We start from the raw sequence: 13,391 nt of genomic DNA, 5'->3' as shown, positions 1-13,391 counted from the left end.
GTCTGAAGTGGCAGGTGGACGCAGGGCTTGGGGCCTGGAGGGAAAAGCTAGGGCCGAGTCCCAGACATCTGGGGAAACCTTGGCTTGGGACAGCAAGGGGACCAAGCTGATGTTCTCGGGAGAGAAGTGTGGAGGGTGGGGGTGAAGCTGAGTGGGGGGGCAGGAGAGAAGGCAGAGCTGGCATGTGGCCCCTCCAATATGAGGCTGCCCTGGATGTGGGGCCAGGAGGATTCCAGGTCTGCTTGGCCCTGGAGAGAGAGGGGCTGGTGGCTGAGACGTGGTTCAGCGGTACTGAGCAAGGTACCGCAGGTGGAGGGTGGTGGGCGGGAGATGGGACCCCCGAGCGGGTGGATGAGCCCTGGGTGGCACGGGGTGGGGCCAGCGCACGAGAAGTGCGGGTTCTGCCCACAGCATCAAGGGCTCCGGACAGGCCTGGCCACGTGTGCTCGGAGCGTGGGGATGGGAACAGGGCAGCCTGCCAGGAACAGGCAGTTTCTCACACGCTGGCATTTATCAAAATGAGAAAATAACATAAAAGCAAAGTCAGGAAACCTTAAAGGGCCAGGCGTTCCTGGATGCCCCGACGCCTTGTGCATCTGGCTGCTGGCCAGGAGCGCTTCTGCTTTTCCTGCGGCTGCCTTTGAGGCTCCGGCCAACGGCTCCTCTTCCCGTTGATATGTGGTTTTGTAGTGACGTGTCCAGGCTGGGTCTGCTCTTACAGGGTGTCTCAAAATCTGACGGGTGGCACGGGAACTCAATTTCCAAAAGCACCCCGATGAAGAGCAACTTTTTAATAAAAGGTTTATTTTTATTGGAAAGTCAGATTTACACAGAAAAGGAGAAAAAGATCTTCAGTCCGTTGGTTCACTGTGCAAGTGGCCAGAGCTGAGCTGATCTGAAGCCAGGAGCCAACAGGCTCAGCTGGGTCTCCCACACGGACACATGGTCCCAAGCCTTTGAGCCCTCTAGGCCATAGGCAGGGAGCTGGAAGAGAAGTGGAGCAACCAGGACACGAACCAGCGCCCATGGGGAGCGCAGTGGTTGCCAGCAAGGAGTCAGCCCATGGCTGCTGCGCTGGGCCTGAAGAGCACTTTTGCTGGGGGCAGAGAGGCTGGCGCTCCCTGGGTGCCACTCCCGAGGCCTGTGCCATGCCAGGCCTGGTGTGAGCGGGGGCCGTAACCTGACTGCCGTGGCACCCGCCCCTCCCACCTTCCCCCTGCCCAGTGGCCCCTGTGCATCCTGGGCCTTTCTGCCCCAAGTCTCTGTGGACATGGCAACCCTGACCCCAACCCTAATCCAGCAGGTGGCCGTCCATAGATGCAGTGTCCTTCCCGCAGCCACTGTGGCTGACTGTGGGCCACGGCTTCCTGGCCACCCCTCCCGCCCAGCCCAGAGGACACACAGGTGTGGTTTAGGCTGCCCAGCTAAGGGTCCTGGCTGGTTTAGGGTCCAGGCCACCACAGGGTCCCTGAAAGAAGGGGCAGGCAATGGGAAGCAGAGACCACAAGAATCTCACTTCTTTCCCCCTTCCTCCAGCCCGAGCCTCCAGAAGGAGCTGAGCACGGCATCCCTGAGCACAGATCCACACGGAGCATGTCCATGCTGAGTGTGTCCACACCAGGACAGCGCCCACCCGCGCGCATCCGCACCAGGACAGCGCCCACCCGCGCGCGTCCACACCAGGGCAGCATCTGCACCAGGACAGCGCCCACCCGCGCGCGTCCGCACCAGGGCAGTGTCCGGCCTGAGCACAGTGTCCAGCAGCTGGCTTGATGTCCTCTCCCCAGCTTGACTGGGGGCTCACGCCCCAGGCCGGCAGCCCTGAGGTGCCAAGTGTGGCTGCGCTTGGCCCCGCCCCGTCCTCAGGGGCTCAACCTCATATCCGGGTCCCCAGCACTCGGGCCTCACAGCAGGACACCATGGCCAGCAAGACCGCAGGCCTCACCCTGCAGCCTGCCACAGGAACCAGCCACGAGATGGGCAGGAACACAGGACACAGTGTAGAGAGACTGAGAGTGACTGCCCAGGTCAGCGGCGACCGCTCAGACCCCAGAGCCACCACGCACCTGCCCGGGTCTCCAGGCCTACCTTGCACCTGTCTGGATCAGACCCCAGGCCTACCACGCCTGCCTCACACCCCTGGCACTGGTGCCCCATTCCCACTGTAGTCAGTGTGTGTGGCATGACAGCAAGCCCAGCAATGACTTTGTTCTCTTTATCTCAGCAGCACACGTGGCCGGATCGTGAGCTGGGGGCACAGTGCTGCCTACCCCTCTGGATAGAGTGACCGCGAGCGGCCCTCTCCCACAGCCAGGAAGGATGCGCGGACCTGCCGGCCCATCAGCGGCTGCAGCGGGCGATGGTTGTCGGCCATCAGACGCTCCTCTTCCCCGGGAGCTGAGAACAGCAGCCTGCGGAAGGCCGACAGCTGCGATGGAGAGAGCAGGTGGGAAAGCAGCAGGCATGGACCGTGCAGCACCCAGCCTCCGGCCCGGGATCAGGGAGGGCCCAAGGGACCCACAGAGTGGGTCGATGGGGCAGCATGAGGCTCCCAGGTCAGGCCCTCACAGATCTGCAGCTCCCACTGAGGACAAGTCCTGAGCCCTAGAGTGGCCAGGGCCATGTTGGAAGTGAGCACAGGTGCCCCACAGAGAAGCCCACGTGGACAGGAACTGGGGCCCAGCCATGTGTGTGGGAACGAGTCCTCCTGTCCAGCCAAGACTTTAGATCAGAGACATCTCCTGCATTTCCACCAGGGACTGCGAGCCAGAGCCCCCCAGTGCCCAAAGAACCCTGCTGATGACTGCCACATGGGGGTGGTAGTGAGCACACTTCCCATGAGCCCTGGGCAGTTCTGGGGCCTCTCTCTCTTAGGGACCCGCAGGCCGGCTCTCACACACCAGGGGTATTCTGATGACCCCCAAGGGAGTGACTCCCGCCCCTGTTCACCTGCCAGCAACCAGGTCACTTCACAGGTCACAGGCAGAGGGTGAGTTCGGGCCTGTGTCACTGTGTGTCCTCAGGGGTCGCACACCTGAATCCCAAACACGGAGGACCAGACAGGATGGCATGAGACCATCCCGCACCGCCTGTGCCGGCCTTGCTCATATGAGAGGGGCTGAGATCACTGCCACCTGTCACAGGGCGTCCACAAAGCCCAGGCGCCAGCCCCCATGGCTCAGTGAAGACCACACCAGGCCATCCCTCGGCGACCTGCTGGCCGCATCCCAGCTCACCTGCTCCTGGGCCACCTCGATGGGTTCCTTGTAAATGAGCCAGGTGACTGACTCGGTCAGTGGCGGGGTGGTGAGGGAGCCCGCGTAGGTCCAGTAATCCTGACAGGTGGGCAGCAAACAGGAGGGGTCGAAGGGACCCATGGCTGCCCGCATACCCTGAGAAAACAAGGAGCATGGGCCGTGTGAGCCGGTGGCCCTGGCGCTGCGGGAAAGGGCCAGTGCAGCCTCTGCCTCCACAGCAGGCTGCGGGAAGGGGCCATTGCAGCCTCTGCCTCCACAGCAGGCTGCGTGTGCCTGAAGCACAGGCGAGAGACCCCATCCTCCGGCAGCCTTCCTTTCAAGGGTGAAGGCTGTGGGGAGTCCACACATCCCCAAAGGGAGTCTCCTCACCACGCGCGGGGAGCAGCCACCGGCACCCCATTCCTGAAGCTTTGCCAGCTCCCCGAAAGGCAGCTCTGTCCCGTCCACACACTGCCTGCCCGCTGCCCACATGACCCTGGCTGCAGAGGGACAGTGTGTGAGCAGAACCCACAGGATATCCCAGCTGGCTGGTTCCGTGGAGCAAACCCCCAAGGCCACACATGTGCCAGCTACACTGGGCACCCACTCTGCAGATGGGCCCCCGGTGCCTGCCCACACATCCACAGGGACTGAGGTGGCTGCCCGGAGCAGGACGCTGTGAGTGTGGCTGTGCGGAAGGAATCCAGGCAGGGTCAAGACCACAGACAGGTGGGGGCAGAGCCTTAGTGGGGGACACCTCCACTTCCGCCTGGGACTGGGGCAGGCTGCTGCCCGGAGGCGCCCCACACATGCCCATGGCAGGCACCAAGAAAGGCAGGTCCCCCCTCAGTGAGGGGACAGTCCCCTGGGAGGCCCCGAGAGGCCATGGGAGTGGACTGGTCACCACTCCACGGAGGAGCAAACTGAGGCTTAGTGAGGTCGAGGTCCTTGGACGTGGAGGCGCTGACACCCCAGTCTACCCAGGGATGGGAAGGAACTCCCAGAAGCCCCCCAAGAGACCCAGTCTGGCCTTGCCTCCTTCCCCGGCAAGGGCAGTGAGGCCCAGCGTGGTGTGTGTGGCTGGCCTGCGGAGCAGGGCGGAAGGAGGCCCTCCGGGGAAGGGCAGCAGGTCCAACTCTCCCTTCCTACTATGCGGAAGGTGGACAGGGCTGGGAAAACATCCCACAGCCCAGCTGGCCCCGGCTGTGGCCCAGCAAGGAAGAGGCCCCAGGCCCGAGGCCTTGAGGAGTTCCTGAGCCCCGCTGGAAGGGACATCAAGGGGAGCCCCGGGCACATCAAACACCCCAGGAAGGGTGGCTGTCCTTTGTGTAGCCTTGCATTGTTCGCACAGGTGGGAACCTCCCTCCGCCCCGGTCTTTGTGGGGCCTGAGTAAACAAGCCCCACCTCGACCTCTGCTCCTCAAAGGCCCCCCCCCTGCCCTCTTCCCCCTCGGGGTCCTTGCGGGCGCCAGGGCTGGCCAGGGCAAGCTGGGGCAGCGTGTGCTGCCCAAGGGCCAGCACGGAGCTCTCCAGCGCCACCTGCTGTAAAACAGGCTCAGGTCATGCCCAGGACGAGAGGCCGGGGAGGCCCAGAGGGGCAGCCCCGCTGGGGGACTCCTCCCTGGCTGCTCTGGTTCTGTCCCTGCAGAGGGGACCATGTGGCTCACCTTATGCTTGATGGCTGGCAGGATGTCCACCAGCTCCTGCAGGGCCTGGTGACGGGCCCCCAGCTGCACGGCAGACACAGCACCATCAGGATGGACACCAGTGTCGCCCTCAGCCCACGGTGCAGGGGACTCCCCTCCCCAGCCGTCACCTGAAGGAACACTGCAAGCACTGCCAGTCCCTGCTCGCCCCGCACGGCTGCCTCGTAGCTCCGGTATCTCGCTGGGTTCCAGTGGACCAGGTGCAGCTAAAACGGGCCGGACAGAGAGCTCAGACTCACCGCCTCCTCCTCGTGGCACACTGTCTAAGCATGTGTGTGTGTGTCTGCTGGGTGATGCTCCAGGCACTACAAACAGCTACAGGACCGCGCTGGGCCTGAAACGGGGGCTCCAGGGCTGGAAACGCACCCGCCTGAACCCGCTGCCTTTCAGTGTTCGTCTGGCATGCCGAGCAGAGCTAGCAAACCCGGACACCCACTCCCCGTCTCGGCATTGCGAGGGCCTGAGTTTGCTGCAGCCTGGCAGGCGGACCCCTCCTCCCCTGCTGTGGGGCCGAGCAGAAGTGACTCCTAAAGGAACTGAGTACATCAGGGTCAAGCAAGCTTATCTGAAGCCGGGAACTCGTGGTACAGCCGGCCGAGCCCTGGCGCCCTCGTCCTTCCCGCTGCCGGCTGGCCACCAGCAACGGCAGAAAGCTTCAGCCTCACTGCTCTCTGCTGAGCTCGAGCAGACACTCCCATCCCGAAATGTTCCCAATGCCGAGACTGCACAGATCAACACCCACCGTGACACATCAGGGTCACGAGCACCTGCAGAGGAGCTGCCCCTGCCCATGCCCCACAGCTAAGCCGGATAGAAGCCCAGCTCTGCACGCCTGGGCAGCCATGTCCCCCTGTGTCACCCTGACGTGTGGAAGTGGACCCACGCTGGCTGTCTGTCTCTCTCCTTCTCTCTCTTTCTCCACCACCTGTCTCTCTGCTTCCTCTTTCTCCACAGCCACCTCCCTTGCTAAAATAAAGACCCCTCCCCCCGTGTAACTACATCTGGTTTTCGGGGGGCTGCTGGCTTCTTTCTCAGCTGCCCCTCCTTCAGCCCTGAACTAGAACCACCAGGTCAACCAAGGACCCTGATTGGTGCTCAAGGTCGACCACTGACGCTGTGGGCGTGCTCCAGACACACTGGCCACCTCCTCCCACGTCCGTGCCCCCCGGCCCCCTCCGTGTCACTGCCCCACTCTGCTCCTCCAGTTCCCCAGCCTCTCGGTGGCTGCAGCATCCACTGGGGCAGTCGGGCCTCGCCCCTGCATTCCAGGGTCCGCTCCTGAGGTGACAAAAGCCCTCCCGTGGGCGACCACACCCCTGCGTGTGGGATTCCAGCACAGCTGCAGCTCCCTGTGGCAGAGGTGCCCAGGGCCCCACCGGTGGATGGCACAGGGCACCCTCCCCGGGACATTCCCCCCATGGCCAGTGGGAGCCAGAGGAGTGGGCAACGTGGAACACACCAGAATTCAGGGTGCAGGGGCTCGTTGGATAGGGCTAATGGCCGACAGAACAACGATACAAGTTGTTTCCTGTCTGCTCTGGGTCACACACCGGGGGAGACCTGCAAGACCCCACCGGCCTTGCGCCCCGACTCCTGCCTGGGACCATGATGGGAAGTCCCCGCTGCGCACACGGGGATCCCAAGGGGCCGTGGGCACTGCGAGTGAAAGGCCAAGGGCTGCCCACCCCCCCCGCTGCCCAGCTGGGCTGCCCCTGGAGCAGTAACTGACCGGCCCCTCCCGGGCGGCAGGCACGTCTACACACCTCTGCCGGGTACGCGCGGCCAGCCACCACGTGCTCGGAGCCACGCTCGTCTGCCGCTCCCCAGTGGAAATGGAACTGCTTCAGCCGGTAGTGGTTTGCCAGGGGCCCGCCGCTGATGCCTGGGGGGACAGACAAGACATGGGGGTCACTGCCTGTGATGCACTGGTTTATCTGAAAGTCAGTCAGAGAGAGACAGAGCTCTCCCACTGCGACTGATGCCCAGATGCCCCTCACGGCCGCTGGCCGCTGTGTTCCTCGGACCTCAGCTGGCCGGCCAGTGGGCGGTTTGGGGATGCAGGCCTCGGAGCCCCACCAGGCGGCGGGAACCCCGGGGCAGTGTGCAAGCAAAGGCCCGTTCCTGAGAGCCTGAGGTGCCCCCAGTTTCCAGACCCGTCTGTGGTTTAAGAAGACAATGACCCTACTGGAGGATGCATGCGAGAGGAGCTTCTTGGAGAAGTGACCTGTCCTCTGAGCTCTGAGCCCCAGCCAGGGCAGCCCTCCTGAGTGGCAGGGAGCCCTCAATGCCACCCCACCCCGACCCTGAAGGCCCGGCTCAGCTGCCTGCCACAGCCCAGGGGTTGGAGATGGGGCCACACAGGGCCAGGGGCACGGCTTCTCACTGATAACTCCACGGTCGCCTGCAGTTCCCATCAGCAACGACTCCCACATAAACACTCTGACTCTCATTCCTAAGCAGGGTGCGTCAGGTGGCCCTGGGACCCCCACAGGCAGGGCGGCGGCGTGGACCCCTAGGCCGGGGCTCCCCGTTCCCAGGAGCTGCACCCCGCCGTCCCACGGCAAGCTCAGGGCACGCTTGACAACATGACAGGCTAGTGGGATTTGGGAGTTGTTCCCCCCCCTCCCCCGAGGCACTGAACCTGAAGCTAGGAGAGCTGGACCCCTATGGATGAAGGCAGTGGTGCTGGCACTGGTCACCAAGGGCATGGCCAGGGACAGGAGGGCAGGAAAACCTTCCCCGGGAGGGAGCAGCAAGGCTTCCGTGTGGACTCCGCTCCGGGAGCACCAGCCAGAAGCCGTGCCCCTCTGTGCTGCCAGCTTGATCTAACGTCGGGGTGAGCAAGCCGCTGGCAATCCGCGAGGTGCAGTAACGGGCACAGGCATTTGAGCCCAAGCGCGTGGCGAGAGCCGGACGTCACACCCCGCACGGAGGGGCAGGGCAGCCCACTCTGCGCTCATCTCTGCTGGGCCTCGGGGACTTGGCTCCTTGCTGCCACGGAAAGCCAGCTGTCAGCTAAGTGTTTGCTCCGTCCCGGCAGGGCATCCTCGGTGCCCACGCAGGCCTTGACAGACATTATGTCCCCACTCGTAGGACGCCTGCCAGATCCCCACGGTGCCTCAGGCTGCTTCTGAGTGCCAAGAGCCTGGAGACATGAGCCCCGGGCAGTACAGGTAGGCGTGGGGTGACAGGACCCACCACCTGCCACCCTGCCAGCACCCAGCCGTGCCCAGGCACCCATGGAAGTAGCCCTGGGCCCACCTGCTTCACGCAGCCCACGAGGACAGGGAGTGGGGGTGGGCTTTCCGAAGCAGAGCCACCTGTCGCTGAGCAGAGGGCGTCCCTTGGGCTGGGGGCTGCATCTCCCACCACCCAGGTGGGCTGGGGGCCAGAGCAATCACGAAGAAGCCCCAAGGCTGAGCCTCTTTCAGCTTTGTGACTGGCAGAGACCTGGCCTGACAAGGAGGTGGGAGCAGGCAGGGTGTGGCTGAAGGCAAAGGGGCTCCTGGGAAGGGCCCCGGGGGCAGGACTCCCTGCCTGGTGGGTCCAGCACTGACCCCCGGGGACCCCTCGGTGTCACACGGAGGCAGAATTGGGAGGGGTCTCCCAGTAACAACCTTTCCAAAGCTGGATCTGCCAGCAGAGCGGGAGTCAGGTGGCGGGGGGCAGTGCCTGGTGCCCCCCTGGGGCAGCACTGTGCTGTGAGCATGAAGCCAGCCTGTGCCCTGGGACTCCCACATTCAGGCCAGGCTCGACACTGGCCATGTACACTTAGACAGACATTAGCAAACAAAAGCCAAAGATGCATGCAGCTTCGTGGAAACCAGAATTCAAGATGAATTACATTTTCACACACCCCTCCAAAGAAAGTCTGAAGTCCTTGCTCAGGACAGAGCTTTGAAACATTCAGGGAAAAGGTGGATTACGGGAAGATGACACGAGCCAATGTTCTTTGGACCTGCACAAACTTCTGCTTCCATTTCCTAAAAACTTCCTTTTTATTTTTAAAAATTATTTGTTTTTATTGGAAAGTCAGATATACAGAAAGGAGGAGAGACAGAGAGGAAGATCTTCCATCTGATGATTCACTCCTCAAGTGGCTGCAAAGGCCTGAGTTGAGTCGATCCAAAGCCAGGAGCCTAGAGCCTCTTCCAGGTTTCCCACGCGGGTGCGGGGTCCCAAGGCTTTGGGCCGTCCTCAACTGCCTTCCCAGGCCACAGGCAGGGAGCCGGATGGGAAGCGGGGCTGCTGGGACTAGGCTACCGCACCGGGCTGATCCATGAACTTTCTGACGCAGCCTTGCTCCTGCTGAGGGACAAGCTGTCCCCAGGCAGGGTCTCGGTTGCCTGGGTCCTCTGTGGTGCTGCAGCTCAGGGAGCACTGGGCACAAGCCCTGGCCAGCAGGCGCCCACCAAGGACTGGCCATGTCAGGCTCCTTTCCCCAAAGGGCTGGCTCCCCCTCAAGGAAGAGGCAATCACTTCAGAAAGCACGCACGCCCCCGGCTGCCCAGCACCCCAACCCTGTCTGTGTGGCAGGTCAGCCCTGCAGCTTTCATTGTGGGGTTCCAAGCAAATTTAATGTTCCTTTTTTCCCCCCATTGAAGTTAAGAATCCAATTTGAGACAGGAGACCGAGATAAGAAAATATCAAAGTGACTTTCACAAATGGCAAATGGCAAGAGCCATTCAGCAGGGGACACGTGGCTGCCGTGTGAGCCTCCGGCCCGTGTGGCACTCAACAACACTTACTGAGAGCACAGCTGTGCCCCCAGCCCACATCTCCACCAGCAGGTGCACTGGCACCTGGCACACGTGCGGAGGTCTCATCGGGCAACTGATTCTGTGGGTGCCAGACCCTCCAAATAAAACCGTGATGGCCACTCGCTGCCGTGTCCTGGCCCCGGATCGCGTTGTCTCGGCCATCTCTTTGTGGGTCTGAGCCCTTACATGACACGCAGGGCAGGCGCCTGGCCGGCATGCCTGCCTTTAGCTTTAAGGTCAGGATAAGGCAGCTCGTGCTGCCTGCTTCAGTGGAAGCAATGCCACCAGGGCCAGCCTGCTCTTGCAGCCCCAAGAGACGCAGCCGACACCCCACAGGTGAGAAGGCCCCAGCCCTGGGCTATGTGAGTCTCTCTCCAGTGATACACTGCCAGACCAGGTCACCCGGACACTGGCTTCACCCAGAGCAGCTCTGCAGGGGTGCTTCCTGCCTGGCACTGGTGGACAGGCGAGGACGCCCCAAGGTGAGACGCCCTGATGTCTCTTGCATGGTTGCTGCACTGGCTGGCACCATCACCACGGTCACCTTTGCGGTCACCTGCGGGAGCCACCTGCACAGAGGCATGGACGCACCGTGAGAGGCAGCTTAGCCCCACTCGTGGGGTGGACACGTGGCCTGGCACCCGCCAGACAGCAGCCCATGGTTATTCAGTAAGATTGGCCGCCAGTGTGAAGGTCGGCATGGACCACGCTTTGGGGAGACCTGCACTGGCCAGGATACCTGGGGAGGCCCGGAGCAGGGGAGGTGTCAGCTGGGCTGAGGAAGGTGGCAGAGGAGAGAGGGCGCGGGGGGTCAGCACCCCGACAAACAGCTGCCCACAGGCTTGCATGCGAGGGTCACTCGCTCCTGCCTGCCTCTCAGCTCTGCTCCTGGCTGTCCCCCAGCAGCTCCTCAGAGCAGCTCCTCAGAGCAGGCTGGGGAGGCTGGACGGCTGCCAGGGCCCCAGGTCAGCTTTTCTGGCCATGCCACCATCAAGGTCTCTGAGAACCGCTGTGGCCTCTTGCGGAGGGTCCTGGCAACCCTGGGGTTGCTGCTGCCACAACCCCCACCCCTCATGACCACCCCACTGGCCAGGACACAGGTCACAGGGGTGACCCCTCACCCCTCACGGGTCAGGACACGGCGGCCCCCACCCCACTCACTCCCCTCTGCCGGGTCCCCTCCCATCCTCCTCCCGTGGGCTCCGGGAGCAAGGCCCTGCCCCAGGTCACTCTCTGCAGAGCCGTCCACCCTGGGGCCGGGAGAGACCAGGACCCACAGGCCTCCTGTCCTCTGCCCAGCTCCCTTGAACTGCCTGCCACAGGTTCCAGGAAAAATCTGGGATAGCCAGTCACCAGCAAATTTCCAGTCAAGGACACGCTTTTTTAAGCTGATGTCTCAGGTATTTGCCATGAAACATCTGGGACACACTTCCATGTTTGAATGGTTTGTTTTGTTTTTGAAATGCAACCTTATTCATTCATTCTTAACCCTTAGTTTTGATTTAGAGGTGGACGCTCAGGGAGGACAGCCCCCGTCTCTTGGCGGTCTGCTCCCGACGCCTGTCTTCGGCCTCCTCCGTTCTCTTGGCCAACCTGCTTCCTGGGGAAGCCTTGGCCGCCATTGCCACCCGCTCCCCACGCGGGACTCCGCCGGCTAGGCGAGCGCCCACCTCCGGCCACAGCTGATTGGATACGGACCAGCAATAGCCCTGACGGGCGGGGGGCTGAACCAATCAGAGGCGCTGTCCTCGGAGTGTGGCGAGCAGAGAGCGGCGCCCCCTGGTGGCAGAGGCTCCTGCTGGCGGCGCGCTCCGGCACCTGCAGTGCAAGAACTGAGCGTGTGTGGGTGCAAACACCCCGAGACAGGCTTCCGCCAGGGCTCTGCTCAGCCTGGCTCCCTCCGAGAACCCATGAGATGCCCGGGCTCCTGCTGCCCCACCTGGCAGCCCGCCGTGCTTTGTTCTCAGGCCTCTGGCTCAGTGGGCAGCGCCCAGCCGGCGGTCACTCCTGCCCTGGCAGGTGAACCCTGCGGGGAGGGGCTGCCCTGGTCGCCGCGAGGCCGCTAGGTGAGCGTCTCCCCCGCCCTGATGGTGTCCGGAAGGCCGCCCCACTCCCAGGGGCAGCAGGACAATGGCCTCGGGCCCCAGCGCGGGCTCACCTGAGCCAGCAGTGTCCTCAAATTCCACCTGGAAGAAGTAGCCGGTGTTCCATGCGTAGCGGCAGGATGCTGCCCGGTAGGCGATGGCGAGCGGCTGCAGGCGGGGATCGAACACGCTGTCCTCCCTCCGGATGTTGATGGGGGACTGCCGGGTGCCACCTGGGACGGGGCCCGGGCCCGTGCAGAGCCCGCGTGTCCCCCCGGGGGCTGGTGGTCCGTTCCTGAGCTTGCAGCTCCCTGCGAACGCAGCCCAATGCTGGTCACTGCCCCCCATGGTGCCCGACTCTGACCTGGCACAGCTCCGGCCCGGTGGGAGCGCTCTGTCTCCGTGCCCCCCAAAGGAAGGAGATTAGAGTGAAGGCGCAGGACAAGCGGGCTGCAGCCAGGACTCCCTCACCCCTCGAGGGCACCCTGCTGCCTGAGGGCACCGCTCTCCAGTCACCATACAGTCAGCGCACACACTGCGGGCACCCCACGGGGAGGGCGCACCCCTGGAAGGGCGCACACACACTGCGGGCACCCCACAGGGAGGGCACACCCCTGGAAGGGCGCACACACACTGCGGGCACCCCACAGGGAGGGCGCACCCCTGGAAGGGCGCACACACACTGCGGGCACCCCACAGGGAGGGCACACCCCTGGAAGGGCGCACACACACTGCCGGCACCGCTGGGGGAGGGCGCACCCCTGGAAGGGCCCACACACTCTGCCAGCACCCCACGGGGAGGTCGGTCCTGTGTGTTCGGGTGCTTTCTCGACTGGCTGTGGATATGCCACCGTGGGGCCTGTGAAGCCGCACACACTGCCTGTCTCTCTCCTGGGACCAGGTGCAGCACAGGGCGGACAGAGGCGGCGGCCCCAGCTGACCACAGACCTTGGGCCTGGCTCCCCGGGCGCCGGCGTGCCTGTCCCCGGGGCCCCAGATCTACTCACAGGTGCCGATTGCGCTCCCCTGTACACGAGGCGGCCAGGAGCACCGCAGCTGCCAAGCAGGCGCCCCCACGACCTGCTTCACCATGGAGGGGCCCCTGGCTGGCAGCATGGCCCTCAGCGTATTTGGGCCCGTCCCAGAGGCCCCAGGTCCTGGCGGCCCCTTTCACAGTGGCTACAGGGGCCAGGGGAGAAACTCACCTACCCTTCCCAGTCCAGAGGTTAAATTCCAACCCTGGCCCATGCTGCCCGGTGGATGACCTAGGCATGGGGGCACGGGGCTGCATCGATCTGGCCCTGAAGGGCAGCTAACTGTGCCCTGGGCTCCGGGGCAAAGTCCCCACCCCTGCCGATGACCCCGCATCCTTGTCCCCCTGTGGCCGGGCACGCAGCACCTCTCCCCTGCTGTGCGTGTGGCTGGTAGCCAGCCAATGAACAGTGACCCAGGCCACAGGGTCTTGTATGCAGATGCACCGTGGGTGCCAAGCTCCATCTCCCGGATGGACACTGAGGTTACTCCCTGTTTTTGAAGCTTGAGAGGAGAGAGAGCCTCCATCTACCACCTTACTCCCCAATGCCCCCAGCAGCCAGCCTGGGCCAG

General features: G+C 63.6%; 1 protein-coding gene across 1 annotated transcript; it reads right to left on the bottom strand.

Annotated features, from left to right (window-relative positions):
- Positions 1–2,266: 2,266 nt before the first annotated feature.
- On the bottom strand, positions 2,267–12,134 carry CA5A (carbonic anhydrase 5A). Its single transcript, XM_040982149.1, has 6 exons — positions 11,861–12,134; positions 6,706–6,824; positions 5,053–5,148; positions 4,904–4,966; positions 3,237–3,392; positions 2,267–2,428 (listed from the first exon to the last, which is right to left on the bottom strand). The coding sequence occupies exons 1-6, from the start codon at positions 12,132–12,134 to the stop codon at positions 2,267–2,269; spliced, it is 870 nt and encodes a 289-aa protein (XP_040838083.1).
- Positions 12,135–13,391: the final 1,257 nt, after the last annotated feature.

The sequence above is a fragment of the Ochotona curzoniae genome, unplaced genomic scaffold, assembly GCF_017591425.1.
Source record: "Ochotona curzoniae isolate NIBS_2020 unplaced genomic scaffold, NIBS_Ocur_1.0 contig_3622, whole genome shotgun sequence".
NCBI lineage: Eukaryota > Metazoa > Chordata > Mammalia > Lagomorpha > Ochotonidae > Ochotona > Ochotona curzoniae.
This window is presented reverse-complemented; position numbering and strand designations above follow the sequence as displayed.